The sequence below is a fragment of the Arachis hypogaea genome, chromosome 20, assembly GCF_003086295.3.
Source record: "Arachis hypogaea cultivar Tifrunner chromosome 20, arahy.Tifrunner.gnm2.J5K5, whole genome shotgun sequence".
Taxonomy (NCBI): domain Eukaryota; kingdom Viridiplantae; phylum Streptophyta; class Magnoliopsida; order Fabales; family Fabaceae; genus Arachis; species Arachis hypogaea.
The window spans coordinates 144,856,832-144,876,579 of NC_092055.1; the positions used below are offsets into that span (position 1 = coordinate 144,856,832).

At 32.8% G+C, this 19,748-nt stretch overlaps 2 protein-coding genes across 2 annotated transcripts; one reads left to right on the forward strand and one right to left on the reverse strand.

Moving 5' to 3' along the window:
- Positions 1-642: 642 nt before the first annotated feature.
- Positions 643-5,357, forward strand: LOC112735030 (potassium transporter 5-like). The gene is made up of 8 exons (XM_025784601.3): positions 643-856; positions 1,255-1,477; positions 2,537-2,785; positions 2,883-2,933; positions 3,022-3,335; positions 3,436-3,550; positions 3,632-3,886; positions 3,971-5,357. The coding sequence occupies exons 1-8, from the start codon at positions 689-691 to the stop codon at positions 5,104-5,106; spliced, it is 2,511 nt and encodes an 836-aa protein (XP_025640386.1). The 5' UTR covers positions 643-688; the 3' UTR covers positions 5,107-5,357.
- Positions 5,358-5,717: 360 nt separating this feature from the next.
- On the reverse strand, positions 5,718-7,297 carry LOC112735031 (actin-depolymerizing factor 3-like). The gene is made up of 3 exons (XM_025784602.2): positions 7,033-7,297; positions 6,212-6,477; positions 5,718-6,090 (listed from the first exon to the last, which is right to left on the reverse strand). Exons 1-3 carry the CDS (start codon positions 7,033-7,035, stop codon positions 5,940-5,942), a joined length of 420 nt encoding a protein of 139 aa, XP_025640387.1. The 5' UTR covers positions 7,036-7,297; the 3' UTR covers positions 5,718-5,939.
- Positions 7,298-19,748: the final 12,451 nt, after the last annotated feature.

Here is a 19,748-nt window from a genome sequence, read left to right on the forward strand (position 1 = left end):
TTTAATATAACTAGGTATCTTTTAAATATTATTCTTTATTCAGTTTTTAGAAGAAAAAAAAAACAAGTATTTTTTTTATTTTTTGAACAATTAATACGTAAAAATAGGTATTTAAATTAATTAAATAATAATAAATTTTTAAAAAAATTGACCAAAAACTAAAATTTAAAAGACAAGTAATATTTTTGATTTTTTTATTTATTAATTAAACAAATTTTAACTCTCTTTGTTTGTTAATTTTATATTGTTTAAATCTAAAAGGATAATTTGTTAATTAAGTTAACGAATTTTTTGTTAAATTTATAAAAAAAATCTAAAACATATTAATTTGTTTGTTACATATAATAAAAAGTAAATTTTAAAAAAAATTGCATTCCTTTTTTTTCGTAGCGCATTATATTTACTTTAAATGGCTGAGGTATGTTAAAATGATAATACTCAATATAAAAGAAAAATACTAAATGATCAAATGAGTATCGAGCTGGGTAGTCGTTAGAAAAGCTTAGGTGTTGTTAAATCATTGTCTAACGATTTTTTTTAAGGAAGTCATTTTCCAAAAAATTAATAATGAAGGAAGCAAATACCGCTGACTTTTTTGTAACTGCCTATAAAATCCTAAGAGAAGTTATAGTAGGTATAGGAGAGATACAAAATAGGTATCTCCGAGAACATAGTGGTGAGTATAATAATGGAAGGCATGAAGAGTGAGAAGGAAACACTAGCATCAAGTAATAGCGAGCCTAAGAAGAAGAAGATAATTAGTGATAGAAAGGCTTCTTGGGGTAAGCTTGTTGGCCGTGTTGATTCCCTCAATTTGGAGGCTGCAAGAATTCCTTCCACCTATCACCGCCATTTGGTTTGTCATCCTCCTCTCAATCTTATCAACTTTCGAAACTTATGATACATAATAACATTGTAACACCTTTTAACATGAGCAATGCTACATTACCAGTAAATATTATTATTTTAGATTGATATTTAGTTAATAATAATTTATACTTACATTAATAAAGATTTACACATATAAATTAATACAATTTATATTTATATTTTTTAAAATTTACACACATAAATTAATAGAATTTATTTATTAAAAATAACTTAAAATTTTTGCTAACTAAATATTAGTCAAAATTACTAAAAATTAATGGTCATAATAACAGTTTTAGGCCATAATAACAATGTTTATATTTATTAAATAAATAAAAAAACCTAAAACATGATACGATGACCCTAAAATTTGATGTATAACAGATAAGTTGGAGAACAACATTGAGCTTAGCATTTCAAAGCATAGGGGTGATATATGGGGACATTGGAACATCTCCACTTTATGTGTATTCAAGTACCTTCACCGATGGTATAAAAAACACTGATGATCTTCTTGGATGCCTCTCTCTCATCATCTATACCATTGCACTCGTTCCCTTCCTTAAGTATATTTGCATCGTTCTGTGGGCTAATGACAACGGTGATGGTATGTTAGTGTCTTATTTCTTAAGTATAGTGTGTATTTAATTTTATGTCCTTTCTTTTGGCGTCTTAACTAATGTTATTCATTAATAAAGTGTATATACCTTGAAAAATTAATTTTCTATGGAAAAATGTAACTATGAAATATAGTTGATAATAATTATGGAAAACTTGAAAAGAATGACATCAATTATATGTAATTAATAAGCTTTTTAGCTTAGTTCTAAAAATCTTACCGAATGGACCGGTTTAACTGAATTAATTGGCAATTAATTTTTGTCGGTATGCTTCAGACAAAAAATCGATTGCAAAATCAATTAAACTAGTTTAAAACCAGTAAATCTGTCTTTTGTTATTGAAAAACGTATAATTTTTTTTTTGAAAAATATACATTTTATAAAAATAATTCTTTTATTATATTCTTAAAATTTTAAAATTTCAACTGAGTTGTAACTTAGTTGAAATTTTAAAATTTTGAATCTCTAGATTTGTAAGTTTAATTACTATTCGAATTTTAAAAATATTTTTTAGAGAGATAATTTATGTCATATCAAAGTTTTACCTTAAAAAGTCTAAAATTTTCTATTGTGTTTAGTTTAAAAATAAAATAAGACAACTAAAATATGACATAAAAGACAACAATATAAAATTTAATGTTTTGTATTTTGTTTGATAATAGATTAAATATAAAGATAAATAAATTATGAAAAGCCTAATTTATCTTCATTTTCTACCTCATAAGATTTAGAAAAAAAAATATAATAAAAAAACATAATTATAAAAATATAAAAATAATAAAAAAATACAAAAATAAACGGTATCTTTTATTAATGTCTTTATATCTTTATAAAAAATATATAAAATACACTAATTCAATATATTAGAATATAAATATCTGTATTTATGTTTCATTTATCAAACATTATTTTGTATGGTTGTATTTTTATTACAGCGTTTTGGTACATATAAACAAATACGGCCTAAATAAATATATTCCAAGAAACATTATTTTGTCCTTTTTAGTATTTTTTATTATTTCTAAATTATTATGATGTGTATTTAGGTGGGACATTTGCATTGTACTCTTTGATTTGCCGGTACGCTAAGGTGAGCTTAATTCCAAATCATCAACCAGAGGATATGCAACTTTCAAATTACAAACTGGAAACACCATCAAACCAATTAAAGAGGGCACAAAAGATTAAGGACAAGCTAGAGAATAGTAAGTTCGCTCAGCTTCTGCTTTTTGTTGTGACTATCATGTCAACCTCTATGGTCATCGGAGATGGAATTCTCACACCATCCATTTCAGGTGAAATTTTGTCACTAAAGAAATTCAACTCAATTAATTAATGAATTAATATCAATATAATTGTTAACATTCATTTTCGAAATTGTTTGCAAAGCAGTACTTTCTGCAGTTGGCGGGATCAAATCAAAGAGTGAATCACTTGGCCAAGGTACATACATGCTTCCCTCTTCTACTTAAGTGTTTATATTTGTACATAAGTTGCTGAGGAAAAGTATATAATGGTACTGTTGTTTCAGGTGCTGTTGTGGGGATCTCAATAGCAATCTTGATAATTTTGTTCTGTGTTCAAAGATACGGCACTGATAAAGTGGGCACAACGTTTGCCCCAATAATCATTGTGTGGTTTTCATTCATTGGAGGCATAGGCCTCTTCAACTTGTTCAAATATGAAGTTGGTGTGCTTCGAGCTTTGAATCCAAAGTACATTGTAGATTACTTCAGAAGGAATGGTAAAGACGGATGGATTTCTCTGGGTGGAATTTTTCTATGCATTACAGGGACTGAGGCCATGTTTGCAGACTTGGGTCACTTCAGTGTACGAGCAGTTCAAGTAAGTGAATAAGCAGAGTGTGGTGCTTCAAGCCATATTCTCATTAATTTGCTTTTCCTCAACAAAATATACACTTACTTCCATCCTATGCTTATTGCAGCTTAGTTTCTCCTTTATTACATTTCCTGCACTAGTGTGTGCATACAGTGGACAAGCTGCATATCTTAGGAAGTTCCCGGACCATGTGGCGAATACATTTTATGACTCGATACCTAGTAAGTTTCTTCTATCTTGGTAGTAAATTCAGTACACGCAGATTCATCAAATGGCTGAAATGCCGAATTTTCAATATGCAGGTGCAATATATTGGCCAACATTTGTTGTGGCAGTTGCTGCTGCCATCATTGCAAGCCAGGCTATGATTTCAGGGGCATATTCTATAATCCAGCAGTCTCTAAGTTTGGGATGCTTCCCTAGTGTTAGTGTCATACATACCTCTGCCAAGTATGAAGGTCAGGTTTACATACCCGAGATCAACTACATTCTTATGATCTCGTGTGTCATAGTCACCGCCGCCTTCCAAACCACAAATAATATTGGCCATGCTTATGGTATGCTATTATTAAGAACTCCAATTTCATAGTCTATCAAGTCAAACATAGACCTTGTGTGCTAAGTCTGAATTTCCATGACAGGGATTGCTGTGTGCATGGTGATGCTTGTCACAACGGCCATGGTTGCTCTTATAATGCTTGTTATATGGAAGACAAATATATGGTGGATTGTTCTTTTTGTTTTGGTATTTGGTTCGATCGAGATTGTGTATTTATCATCCATGTTAACTAAGTTCATTCAAGGAGGCTTTCTTCCACTAGTACTTGCTTTGTTCTTGATGGCTATCATGGCCATTTGGCATTACACACACAAAAAGAGGTATATGTTTGAGGCCAACAACAAGGTTTCTAGTGAACATCTAAGAGAAATAGTAAGCAAACAGGTTGTATCCAGAATACCTGGAGTAGCACTTCTATTCTCAGAGCTAGTTGAAGGAGTTCCACCCATTTTTGCTAAAGTTGTTGCCAACATACCTCATATCCACTCTGTTGTTGTGTTTGTTTCCATGAAGTCCATCCCTATTAGCAAAGTCGCATTAGAAGAGAGATTCCTTTTCAGACAAGTTCAGCCAAAGGAATATAGAATCTTCCGCTGTGTGGTGAGGTATGGCTACAATGATGTGATTGGGGAACCAAAAGAGTTTGAGGAACAATTAGTTCAACAGCTAAAAGAGTTTTTAAGACTTCAAAATTTTACTCATGTATACGAGGGGGTGGGAGTTGGTGATGCTGAGCATCCAGATTACCATTTGCAAGTGAGTATCCAACAACAGCAATCCAGCAGTGAATGGTTTGCTAAGGATGGAAAAGGTTCTTCTAATCGAATAATGCCTGCATCATTTTGTTCGCACCAAGTGGAAGACCAAGTGGTGCAGTCCCAATCTGGTCAACAACATTCAAGGTCTAACCCTGCCATAAATGTGTCCCATGCTTCATCAGGCTCCATTCAGTCATTTGGAGCAGTTAGTAGAATCTCAAACCCAACTCTGCAGGTAATAGAAGAGGAGATAGCATTTGTGCAGAAAGCAATGGAGAGAAGTGTGGTCTACATGTTGGGAGAAGCCGAGGTGGTGGCAGATCCCAATGCATCCGTTTTAAAGAAAATAGTGGTCAATCATATCTACAGTTTCTTGAGGAGAAACTTCAGGCAGGGAGAACATCTAATTGCAATCCCACGTTCAAAGCTACTCAGGATTGGAATGACATATGAGATATGAGATATGATGACACACTGAAAGATCAAGAATGCTCTAAAGATAATTAGTAAGTAAATAAGAAATATGAATATTGTACTTCAAATGGTTTGGCTTTTGCCTTTCGTAATTGGCTTGATGCCAACTAGGTTGTTGGTTGTTACCATGAAATATAATGTAATCATATAGTACTAAATGTAATGGATTTTGTTGTTGTGCATGTTGGATAATGTTAGAAATTAACAATGAGGAAAATTCTATATTCTAGGAATAAATCCTCTCTACTGCATGTTTAATTGTCGAGTGTCGACATGACAAAAGAGAAATTTACTTCAGCACCATAAATGAGTCCCACCAGGTTAGATCACATCCTAAAAGTTACAAACAGATCTAAAGACAGAAAAATAACTGAAAGCAACCTTCAAACAATAATACTCAACCAATAACTAGGATCTCAAAACAACAAAGATAAACTCAGTTATTCAAAAAATTTAGGGATGGAGAAAAAAAAGGTCTATCCTATCCATACAAAAGAAAGCATGTATCAACCAAATGAAGCAATAAGGTAAACCCTATTTTTTTTTGTCTGATCACACATACATTTACAAATTCAGCAAGTAAGCATAGGACTAAAATGCAACTCCAACACAAATATTGTATAAAATCACAAATCATGAGATCAAAACATGCGGAGATTGTTGAAAATGTAATAGACATTATACCACAACATGGGAAAATTGAGGCCATAACTAGCCAACATAACCATCCCTGAAACTAAAAATTTTCAATAAAAGTAAAGCCTTAAGGGGGCACACCGCACTGCAGTCCCCAGCACAAAGCCTGCTATTTGTAGTTGTTTAGTTGGCGCGGCTCTTGAACACATCGAGATCCATCTCAGTAGGATCAGTTGCTTGCAACTCCACTTGAATCCCATCGAGCTCTCTCTTGAACCTGTCTTTGGAGCTTGCATAAATCATCTTATTTCTAACCCTTGATGTGTCAGGAGACCTTCAAATAAAAAAAGCAACAAAGTCCAACAAAAGTTAAATTAATATCAATCGCAGCAACAATAAACAATAAAAGCAAATAGCTGGAGTATAAACAAACAAACAAACAAACATCTAATTACCAAGCAATGAAGAAAATCCTGCTTTTAGGAACATTGCCTTCAGTCAAGTACTCGAAATCATATACAGCATAGCGGCACTCATTAGGAGGGAGGCAAGCAGTGAAATCTTCATAGCCTTGAGCTGGCTCACCAAGCTTCTCTACAATGACTTGCTTCTGATTCTCCTCAATCTTGAAAACTATGAACCTGTGAGTCCTTTTTGCCTTGAGCTCCAAAAACCGCAACTTGCAGTCATCATGGACTGCCATTCCTGAAGCAGCATTTGCCTGAGAAATTGAAAGACACACAAAATCAAAGCAATTATGATCAAGCATCTCCACAGACAAGCCCAAATGATTGATTACATGCACATACTTGGTTTAATCTCTTCGCCACCAAAGAAGCTAGTCAATAAGAAAAAGAAAATCAAATTATTTGATCTTCACCTCTAATTGGTGAAGATTCAGTGGATGCGAGAATTTTTAGACAAATCTTATCCGAAACCCAAAGCATTTGACTTAAAATTAAAATGTTAATGTGTATGAATTTGGGGTTAATTGGAGTGTATAAACAACTTTGAAAATTAGGAAGGGAAACGAGTAATCAGATCTGAGGGGAATGATGTATAATGATCAGATCGAGAACATGGAAGGTGTGTAATCCGAAACGAACAAGATCAGCAAACAAATACAGTGTCCAAAGTGATGATCAAAATAGCTGTTGATTTTAAAGTTAAATAGCAGCAGCAGCAGCAGCAACAACAACAACAACAACAATAATAATAGTAATAAGGTAGCAGGAATTGAAGCAGAAGTAGTAGCAAAGAAGAGAAGAGAGCAGACCATGGTTGCGTTGAGTAATTGGTGTTGATAAGTAAGAAAGAGAGAGAGGGAAGAACGGAAGGAGAAAAATCGGAATGAATTTGAGTTCTGTTTTTCTCTGTCTCTCAAACAGCAAAAGGTTGCGTTGATAATAAGAAGACAAGAATAAGAGAATAGTAGGCACAAATTTAATTAATTAATACACGAGTGATAATGGGTATTGTGGTCCATATCATGTCATGTGTACTGTATTCACCTGATGTGCCTCGACTAGCATAGGTGTATAAATAACATTAAATATATATGGATTTATATATATGTTGCGCCTTAAGAGCATATGTAGTTGTCAAGTATCAAGGGTGGTTAATTATTATTAGTATATATGGTACTGATTATTTATTTGGTATATTTCAAAGTCAAAAGTTTAATGGTAATTGAGAATTAATGTATGAACTGATATTGATTAATTAATTATAACTTAAAAGGTTGGAAAAAGAACAACATTATTATCATTGTTCGTTGTAGTCGTGGATACATGACCCAATGATATAAAAATAGGATGATTATTATTTTTAAAGAAAGTAACTCAGATATTTTTCTCACAATAACATATAATTTATCATGGACTGAAATAATTTTAAAACTCAGCCCAATTCAAATTCTACAAAATTGTCCAAATTTAACAATTAAAATTTTTTGAGCTAAATTTAAACAACTGAAAAAGAATGTAATTTTTAAGGATGTCTTGAAAAAATTAAAGAATTATTTTTATGTCACTAAATTTCAAAAATGAGGATTGCTACATGTACATATGTTACTAATTTTATAAAACAATGACAAGTTAATTGACTAAAAACATTATGATAGTTTGGTACATGCAAAAATACTTTCTAAAGAAGTAGAACTACACTTATATGATACAATGCTAAAACATATGTTCCATAGTCCTTATGGAACACTTGATCAATCTTCACCCTGCATAAAAAATTATCAATGTAAATGCAACTACCCAAAAGACTTTGCAGCAGAGACACAAAGAGGACTCATAACCGCAATATAAGCGACAATTTGCCACTCTAATTCCAATTAACCAAAATGTCATAGTTAACAATACATAGCTACTACTAAAGTATGATTATCATATTAATATTGAGATGTGTAATAGCATTAAGAATATAAAATATCTCTACAAGTATTGCTACACGGGTCTAGGCAGGGTTGCAATGGAGATTCACAAAATTTCTCACGTTAACGAGGTCCAACAGTTTATTAATACAAGATGGATTACCGCTTTAGAGATATGGTGGAGAATATTTAAATTTAACATTTACCTAATGAATGAATCTATGGAAAGGTTACAAATTCATTTGCCAAATTAACATTAAGTGAACTGCTATGATCATCAAACCATTCTTAAAATACTTAATGACAATTATTTCTCTAGAACAATGCTTATTGAATTCTTTGCCCTAAATCGGGAAGAGGACTAACAAAATAGGCGTCTTCTGTGGAGGAAAATTCTAGAATATTATACTTGGCATAACAAGAAAAAAGAATAGCATCGGCGCAAGACACAAAGGAGAGCCGTCGGTTTGAATTTATACTGTTTTACCTTCAGAAGGAGAAAAATTTTATTTGCGTATTCTGTTATCTAATGTTAGAGGACCAAGCGGTTGTGATAACTTTCTAACAATGAATGATGTTCAATATTCACCCTTCAAGCAATCTGCTCAATATCGAAGATTATTAAAGAGTGACAGTAGTAGCGCGGGCCAAACGTCGGTTCGAAATTTTTCAAAAAGAATTTCGTCACAAGTATAGTTCTAAACTAACAAATGACCCGTATAAGAGTTTAGAAGATTTTCACAATTCAAATCAATAAAAATTGGGAGTTTTAAATCCCGGGTCATCTCTCAAAAGAATGACAGTGAGGTGTGCGTATCATTGGCTATGAGAAAAATGGGGTTTGAAATGCAAAAGACAATAAATTAAATGACAAGAAAGTAAAGAGCAAACAAAGAAATTCAAGTGCTGAAAAGGCATCTTGGCAAGAATTGAAAGTCAAGGATTCATATCCAAGTCATTGACCACAAATATGACAATGAAGAGTTAATCCTACTTCATCATCCCCAAACATCGGAAAAAAGTCAAATAGGCATAGTTGATCTTAATCTATAAGTCTTAGCCTTAGTGAAAGACTAGCGTCAGTGGAAACAAAACTAACTATCAATCCTAAATTACCAATCAATATTGGAATCAATGACTCAAGGCCACCTAAGTCTTCAATTCCAAGCTAAGAATGCAAAATTCTACTCTAAAACTAAGAAAGACACTTTAACAAACACTTTGAATGCATAAAAGAAAAACATGATAAATTGCAAAAATTATAAAATCTATATCAACTAAATGTAAGCAAGCAATAAGAATAACTAAAAGGAACAACAATAAACATAAGAATATCAAATTGCATTAAATGAAAATTAGAATTCAAACAAGTGTTCATAAACTAAAATTGACAAAATAAAAAAACTAACAAGTAAAAGTAAACAAATTAAGATACTAGAACAAGGAATTGTAAAGAAAACTACAGTAAAACAATAATTAAAACTTAAATCTAAAAAGAAATTAAACTAAAAATCCTAAAACATGGTTCTACACTACTACTATACTACTTCTTACACTACTTGCTTGATTCTCCTTGAGTCTTGCCTTCAAATGCTTCAGAAATGAGTTAGATTGGGCCCAAAATGGGCTTGAAATTATGATTCACGTGTTTATTTAAGTAAATTATGTGTTGTCACCCGAACTCGACCCGGTGGCCCAATCATCATACACAATTAATATTTTGTATTATTAGTGATGGATGATGGCTATTCTTATGTGGATTTTGTGTTATTAGTCATTATAAGACTATAAGTTAATGTTTTATGTTTAAAATGCACAAGACTTTATATTAATGCATAATATTATGTTATTTGTATTGATTAAATATTTGGTGTTATTAGACAATATTAGTATTGATTGTGGTTATACTTTAATTTTAGAAAAGAGTTGGTTCTTGTTATATTTTTCTAAGTAAATTTTACCATGTCAAATAATGGTTGGAGTCTTAGAAATTTGGATATTTTCACATGCTAGCTTACAAGAAGGTATCAAGGTAATGTAATGTTAATGACCTGATTTTTACCCGGTTTTTACCCAGTATAATCGTGACCCAAAAGTGTGTTAGTTTCGTCGGGTCTAGGGCCAGGTTTGGGTCTAACAAATATACCTGGTATATTTTCGGGTCGGGTCTGGGTCACATCAAATCCAGTTTCACCCGACACATGAACACTCCTAGCAGTAGTGGCTAACCAATGGAGGGGGTGCTGACAGTAGGAAGCTCACCAGAAATGATAGAGAACAGGGGGCTTCCTATTTCTGGATTCAACCACGAAAGTTGGCAGTGAGAGAGAGAGCAATAGGAACCTGAAATGGGTGTGAAAAGGTGATGAGAGCTAGAAGGAGGAGTGGTGGCTGTCGGCAGTGAGAATGGTGGTTGCCGATGGCAGGTTGTGGAAGATGGTGGAAATGGATGGTTGGGGTTGGTGGTTATGGGCGAAGAAGAAGAAAGGAAGGAGTGTAATGGTTGTGTGTGAATTAGGGTATTCACATAAAAGGGTTAGGTTTTTGAATTTGTGCATGCATCTACCATGCGTACGTACAACTTGAGCGAAATTTGGAGGTGGTGCGTACACACATAGTGTGGGTACGCATGATTTCAATTCTGTAAATGGTGTGATGTGTACGCATACTCCATGGGTACGCACGATTTTGGTTCTGGAGGGGAATCATGCGTACGCATGATAATATATTTTTTTTAAACCTACGCCTAAAAAATCTTTAACCTATTTTCTAACATCCTAGAGACCATATTTAACTAAAAAATTATTCGTAAACTTAATAATTGCAACAAGGATAGAAAATCAAATTAAGAAAGCTATTAACTATTTCAAAAGTGACATCAAACATGATGTTTAAACATGTAATTAACAATAAGAATCTATCAAATCAAGCTAATAACTAAGAAAAACATGTACAATAATAGTAAAAACAAGTGAAGGTTGGAAGATTTTACTTTGGTGGGGTGTCTCCCACCTAGTACTTTTATTTAAAGTCCTTAAGTTGGACATTTGGTGAGCTCTTGTCATGGAAGCTTGTGCTTGAATTCATCCTTGTACTTCCACGAATGCTTGGACTTTTAATGCTCTCTATGATTCCAATTGATGTACGCCAAGCTTTGATGAAGTTTGAAATAAGCTAAGAGCTCCCAAAGTTGATGATCCTTACTATGTGTTCCGGGATCCCAAACCTTGTTTTTGCACCTGTCTTCTAGTTGAGTCACATGATTCCATCTGGGTATCAACACTTCTGAATTCTCCCTTAAATATCCAAGCTTCCTCCTAGATCCATTCAATTGAGCATTGCACCAACCTCGGAACCCAACCAAACCTTGAGGTTTCAATCATAGTGAGCCTTGATTTATGTTGCCAACCACTAACCACCTCTCTCTTGCTTTTTAATCCACACAAAGATCTAAGTGGACCATCCGTTTCTAGAAAGCTGTATGCAAGTGGGCCAATAAAGTTAAAGGACAAGATTTTTACCCACGCAATGATGTGATCGATGGTGGTGACTTAGAAAGAGAGGCTTCCAATAGCTTTAGCACCAACAACTTTAGCAAAGTGATCTCCACTCCCTTTTACTTTTCTTGGATAACTTCCACCTCTTGACAAGCTTCCTCAAATTCTATTCCTTGCTCACCAACTTCTTCTAACTCTTCCTCATTACTCAAGTCATGTTTCAGAGGTTGTGCACAGTCTTCCTCAACATCAATACTACACTTCATAGAGAAAGGTTCAATAATCTCAACAAGATCATTATTTGGAGTGAAAGTGTCTTCAATCTTGGAATCTATCTATTACTCAACTCCTTCTAACTCTTCAACCACTTTTCCAAATTCACCGAGTTCAACTCCCTCCACTTGTTGCAAGTCATGCTTCAATTTCTCTTCTTTCTCTTGAGGTTCCAAGCTCTCTTCCACCCTACATTCTTTAATTGAAGTTGATTCTTCACATTCATTTGAGGAAGTGCTTGGATTGTTGTAAGAGCGTATTGAGGCCAATCGGGTTAAAGCTTTGGCTAAGATAGCCATGATAGTGTTTTGACGCTCAATTCATTATTGCTTTTCCTTCTCGCCTCACTTTGTTCTTGAAGAAAGGAGTGGAGAGTATCATCTATGGAGTGACTCCCAAAAACTTGAAATGGTTCATTTATCAACTCCTCTTCCTCTATTTGGGGCTCCAAGGTCTCTTCCACACTACACTCTTTGGTTAAAACCAATTCTTCACATCCATTAACAAGAGTGCTTTGATTGTTGTGTGAGTGAAGTAAGGTTAAACAAGCTATGGTTTCTGTTAAGGAAGCCATGATAGTGTCGTGCCTCTTTTGAGATTCTTCTTGCTCTTGGAGAAAATTTGATGAAGGTTGAAAAGCTTCTTCCACGGAGGGTTGTGGTGGAAAATAGAATTTATCATCTGGGTGAAAGTTTTCATATATGGGAGGTGGTTCATAAGGGTGAGAGTGTTGAGGTTGTGTATATGAAGGTTGTTAGTTAAGGGAGGTTTGAGAGTATTGATATTAGAATGGTGGTGGTTCTAAATGTGATTCATATAGCTCATATGGTTTTTTTTAGGCACATAAGGTTGGTGGTATGGTGGATATGGATTAGGATCATATGGAGGTGTTTGGTGGTAAGATGGGACTTGTGAGTATGGTGGTTGAGGACAATGTTGAGGAGGTGGATGATAGGCATATGGTAGTTTTGATAAACATAGGGAGGCCCACCATATCCATTGGATTGGTATGCATTATGAGGTGGATTGTGATCATAGTAGATCGAAGGAGGTTGTTGTCATGAAGGTTGTCCATAAGAACGTGGCTCCCCCTGCAATTGCTTTTTTGATCCATAATGCGAACCATCATTGAAGTTTTCATTTCCTATAATATAGTTATAACCAAACTCAAAACTAAAAGGGTGAGAATTCATAGAGAGAAGAGAAAATAAAAGCTATTAAGAAACAAAGAAAAACATACTCCTAACTACTAGCAAAAACAAGCAAATAAACAAAAAGCAAACTATTCACAATATTAACAATAACCAATAACAAGCACACTTTGCAATTCTCCGGCAATGGCGCCAAAAACTTAGTGTGGGCCAAATGTCAGTTCAGAATTCCTCAAAAAGAACCTCGTTGCAAGTATAGTTCCAAACAAACAAATAACCCGTATCAGAGTTTAGAAGATTGTCACAATTCAAATCAATAAAAATTGGGATTTTTAAATCCTGGATCGTCTCTCAAAATAATTGCAGTGTGGTGTGCATATCATTGGCTATGAGGAAAAAGGGGTTTGAAATGCAAGAGACAAGAAATTAAATGACAAGAAAGTAAAGAGCAAACAAGGAAATTCAAGTGCTAAAAATGCATCTTGGAAAGGATTGAGAGTCAAGGGTTTCAATCTAAGTTATTGATGACAAACATGACAATTAAGAAGAGTTAATCCTACTTCGTCATCCCAAATATCGGAGAAAAGTCAAATAGGCATAATTGATCTTAATCCACAAGTCCTAGCTAATTCACTAATTAGACTTAGTAAAAGACTAGCATCAGTAGAAACAAAACTAACTAACAACCCTAAATTACCAATCAATATTGGACATCAATGACTCAAGGTCACCTAAGTTCTCAATTCCAAGCCAAGAATGCAAAATTCTACTCTAAAACTAAGAAAAGACATTTTAACAAACACTTGGAATGCATAAAAAGAAAACATGGTAAATTACAAGAATTATAAAATCTATATCTACCAAATGCAAGCAAGCAATAAGAACAACTAAAGGAACATCAATAAACATAAGAATATCAAATTGCATTAAAGGAAAACTAGAATTCAAAAAGTGTTCATAAACTAAATTTGATAAAAATAAAAAAAATAACAAGTAAAACTAAACAAATTAAGATACTAGAATAAGAAATTGTAAAGAAAACTACACTAAAACAAGAATTAAAACTTAAATCTAAGAAGAAACTAAACTAGAACCTAAAATCCTAGAAAGAAGTTGGAGCTTCTCTCTCTAGGAATTAATCTAAAATATGGTTCTACACTATTAATACTATACTACTTCCTACACTGCTTGCTTGATCCCCTTTGAGTCTTGCCTTCAAATGCTTTAGAAATGAGTTGGATTGGGCCCAAAATAGGCTTGAAATTGCGACCCACGTCTTTACTTAAGTAAATCATGTGCTGCTACTCGTGCATACGCACAACTGGGTAGATTTATAAAACTTCATTTCTTCGTGATTCTTCCACTTTTGCATGCTTTTTCTCCATTTATTCAAGCTATTATTGCCTTCTAAACTTTAAATCACTTAAACAAACATATCAAGGCATCGAATAGAATAAAATTAAATTAAATTTAGCAATTTTAAAGCATAAAAAGCATATTTTTCACAATTAAGTACAAAAAGAAAAAATTCACAAAAACATGCAATTTCAATGAAGAAATACAAGATAAATTGATAAATTCCACTCTTTTCAACCCAAAATTCATCATAAAATAGGGGTTGATGCATTTTTTGGCGGTAAAAAATTTGACACGAGCTAGATATCGGTTCAGAATTTCACAAGTTTCAAAAACTCAATTATGTCGCAAGTATAGTCTAAACTGGCAACCAACTCACAATTAAAGTTTAGAAGGTTGTTACAAAAATCAAATCAATAACTGGGAGTTGAGTCCCGGGTCGTTCTTCCTCGGACTTGCAATTGAATGCACATCATTGGTTATAGAATTTGAGGGTTTTGAATATGAATGCAAAAAGATAAGGTAACTAGAATTTAAAGAGCAATCAACAATAAAATTACAATAAATAAAAGCAATAAGCAAGTAAATAACTATCTAGTAATCATGCAATTGAGATGGCAATAATTAAGAGGTAATTATACTAGAAAGCAATGGAATTAAACTAAAAGGTCAAGAGAATTGAATCAATAAAAAGATGGTAATCAAATACTTGAAAAGGTTCATGAACTAAGGGAAATAGCAAAGGAACTCAAGTAACTCTAAGGAATTCATTTGAGAGTGATAGTAGCATTTGTGCATGTTTGATTGAGGCATCTAGTTTATGATTGGCATGTGCTTTACGAAAATTATTTGTAACCATCTTAATATTTTGTGAGCCTACAAATGTCAGAAGTCTATGAGATAAACTTTTTTCATATATGGTGAATGATTATCTATCAACTAGTACTATAATACCCTTAGGGTTAACAAATCACTATTCAAGGATTTAAATGATATCCTCCTTCAACATGAAAACAGATTACACAATACAATTTGCCAACTCTAACTTCTAAAAATGACAATAACAACTTGATACCCAGAGTTATCCAAAAAGAGCTGTGCATTGAAGCTTTTGTAAATTTTATTTTTTTCGATGACTTTGGCTTACTGCATACTGTTCACTGTCAGTTTGGTTTTAAGGTGAGTACAGAAAAGGAGATTGGTTAGGCTTAGGTTTCTCTTACTATTGGAAGTCCTTAATTATTTTGTAGTTTCATTTTGCTGATTTTGTTTCCTTAGAGAAATTTTGGAGATTGGTTAGAGTTTGAAGATTTGAGGATGTGATTAATTTTTGAAACTTTGGGGCTGCATGTTCAAGTTGTGGAAATGATAGTTTTAACTGTTTTGAGTATTATAGTTGATTGTAGGGTGTTCTCATTTTGCCTTTCTTCAACAGAGAATGCCTTCGCCTGCTGCTTGCTGCCGTTGGGCGCCGCACCGCTACTGGGTTTTACCTTCTAGAGTTCAGCTGTTCAGATTCAGTCTTGGATTATTCTTGGTACATTCATTAATCATGATTCACCGAAATTGATTATTCTTGGTACATTCATTGTTGTTTGATAATTGATACACTTTTGTTAATTGTGATTGAATTTATTCTGATGATGTAATTGCAAATTTAGTTTCATTAATTTGTTTGTTAATTGTTTTTGTGTATTGACTTATTAGGAATTAAGAATTTGGATATTATTAGTTGTTGTTTATCAATTTTGTATTTATATTTTTATACTGTAATCTTCAATTTGTGTAGAATTGTGAATATTTTTATTAATTAATTAACTTAGATTTATAATTTTATTCTATTTGTAATGGAGAAATATTTCAAAAGAATTTCATCATTGGAGATTGGATCCTAAAATAATTTATCGACTTCGTAACCATATGGGAGATAAATTTTTAAATGACTGTTTAGTGACATACATTGAAAGAGAGACATTTAATTTTATTGAAATGAAAAAATTATTCAATTTTTTCAAAATATGAAACCTAAAAGAATGAAATTCTAAATTATTTTTTATTATTTTGAATTATTATTTTATTATTTTAATTTATTGGTTAAATAATTTAAAAATAATAATATTTTATAACGTCATAGTATAATTATAAAAATTATTATTATATTATATATATTTTTTTCTACTGATAGAATTTTTTAGATCCGTCACTCTTGATAACAATATATATTTGTTAAAACTTAAAAGTAAGACCGTGAGAAATTTAACTTTAACACAAATACAATAATAATAAAAGAGAGTAATAATATTTATATTTTATCTCTTGTATTTGAAAATGTATTGTGCAAATTATATTAACCCTTTTTTTTATTATAGAGTCTTTATCCAATTAAAAAATTAATAAATGATAAAATTTGATGACGGTAAAATGTATCTTATTTTCTTAAAAAGTCTCAATGCTAGATTAAATGTTATAAGTCAATAGATAAATAAATTTTAAATTTTCGAATAAAAATATAGATAACGTGTTATACATTTTTATGAGTTACTGAACTAATTTTTATTGAATAACTAATTTAAATACAAACTAAAAAAAGCTACTATAAATGTTAACCAATGACAATAATCATGAGACACATATATAAATTATTTAAGGATAAAAAACACATCTCAATTTAGTAATAATAACTAGGTAACAAATTTTTTTATCATAAAAAAGATCTTATCAAATTAAAATTTAATAATACGAAAAAAATTAACGTAAACACACATAAAAAATCACTCTTTATTCCGCTATTTGAAATATATGAAATAATTAATGAATTCTTTTCAATAATCTATAATCACGGGCATATGTTGAAAAAAAAAAACTCTAAAACAATGTTTTATTTACCTATGCATGTGCATAAATTAGACATAGTATTCGAATATCCCAGAATTATGTTCGAAATTTTTAAGAGAATGTTTTATTTACCTATAACAATGTTTAAAAAAAAAACTCTCAAACAAAGTTTTATTTACCTATACTACCTATTCTAAGGATATGTACTCACTGTTATGCACGTTTATTTCAGCATAAAACATTTGACATATGTTGCAATGGAGGAAAAGTCACTTTGCCACAAGTAAATGCTTCTCAGAAATTACTTGAAATCTTCTTAAACCTTTTTGCAGAAAGGAACCATTTCAAAAAACACATTCGTAGTTACAACTATATTTTTTCTTTCATTTTGTGTGGTGTGCACATAGACAAACAATTAACTACAACAACCATGGTATATATACATTCCGTGCTTAAGGATCAATATAACGTAGTATAGGAGAATTTTATTCGGATCAAGGAAGGCAACCATGCTTCTTGCAACTTTATATAATATATATATATAATACTAAACACGAGTTACAAAATTGGATGCTGGAGAATGCACAACTGTATGAAAGTTTGGTTTTCAAGCTACAACAGTTATTGCACTATAATCCTCCATAATAGTTGGTGATGACATTGAAACAATGGTGAGTGGACGAGATATCAAGGTTCAAACTCATGCTGGTAATCTTAGAAGGATTCAAAAATTTGTAGGCTATTATGATCCGCTACAATATCCTTTTTTTTTCCATTTAGAACCGATGGTGAGATATCAATACTTGAATTCAAAGTGGGAACAAAGTATCATGTCAGACATATTATAACTATATGCTCTAGGTACAAACTCATATTTTCTATATAATTTATAGACTTCCTTTGATAATAGTTTGTGCCAATACATTATTTCATAATTTCAATCCGTTTCCTATTAATCTCAAAATTCATAGATCTACCCTGATAATTGGTGCACGAATCCCCACACCTTCGTACAGCTGTACCAGCAAGTGTACTGGGTCGTCCAAGTAATACATGAGCGAGTCAGGATCGATCCCACGAGGATTGCGGTTTGAAGCAAGTTATGGTTATCCTGCAATTCTTAGTCAGGCGAATAAAAGAGTAGGAGATGTTGGTATGTTATTTTTAAATGCATAAAAAGGAATAAAGAAAAAGGATAATTAGAACTCAGAAGTCGTGTAAACTATGAAAAGAGAATGGTTAAGGCTTGGAGTTGCTTTGTCTTTCTGAATTAACTCTGGTAATACTGTTCCCTTTACTTGTGAGTGATTTCTTCAATGGCAGGCTGTATGTGATTGATGTTGATTTGAGCAGCCGCCAATACTTCTCCAGATCTGAACCCCAGGGTTAGTGCGGATCCATTCTGATTGAGGGTGAAGCTCCTACAGTTCATTCTCCTTGATGATCCTACTCAAAACACCACAGACAAAGTCGAATCTTCCAGATCGGAGGATGCTGTGCCTTTGGTTCTAGCCTCTACCACAGAGACCCTAATCTCCCCGTAAATTGACTGAACTGATAACTCAAGAAGTCCCCAACAAAGTCGTGGATTAGCCGTTTGAGAGATGTATAGTCAAGCTAGTGCTTCATCATTGTCTGATGAAAGACGCACTCTGAACCCATGTAGAATGTGATAACCTTATGCTAGTTCAACGCATTCATATTGATGAAGAACGAATATACATCTTAGAATTAATCAAACACGGATTGAAGAGAAATAGTAATATTTTTATTAATTCATAGGACTCAGCAGGGCTCCTCTCCTCAATCTAGGAGGTTTAGAAGCTCATACTGAAAGGAAAATACAATGGTGAATTCGAATATAGGCTGATCTCTCTCTCGAGAATCCTTGATAAAATGTATAAAAGTTTTTAAATACTAACTTATTACATAAAAAAAGGTAAAACAGTCTTTTAATGCTAAAATCCACTTCTGGGGCCCACTTGGTGAGTGTTTGGACTGAGCTTTGATGAGATCCACGTGCCAAAGGCCTCTAGGGTGTTAAACGCTGGCTAGGGGGTCCTCTTTGGGCGTTTGGTCGCCTGGTTTTCTCCCTGAGCAATGGACGCCTAGAATAGGGCAGGAGGCTGGCATTGGACACCAGTTTTGGGCCTTTTAATTTGAAGCAAAGTATAGACTATTATATATTGCTGGAAATTTCTGGAAGTCAGCTTTTCATAATCGTTAAGAACGCTCCATTTGGATTTTTGTAGCTCCAGAAAAGCTCTTTCGAGTGCAAGGAGGTCAGATTTGGACAACATCTGTGTGCTTTCTCTGTCTCTGAATCAGACTTTTGCTCCAACTCCTCAATTTCAGCCAGAAAATACCTGAAATTGTACGAAAATACACAAACTCATAGTAGAATCCAAAAATGTGAATTTAACACTAAAACCTATGAAAAATCAATAAAAACTAAACAAAATATACTAAAAACTATATGAAAAAGATGATAAAAAGCGTA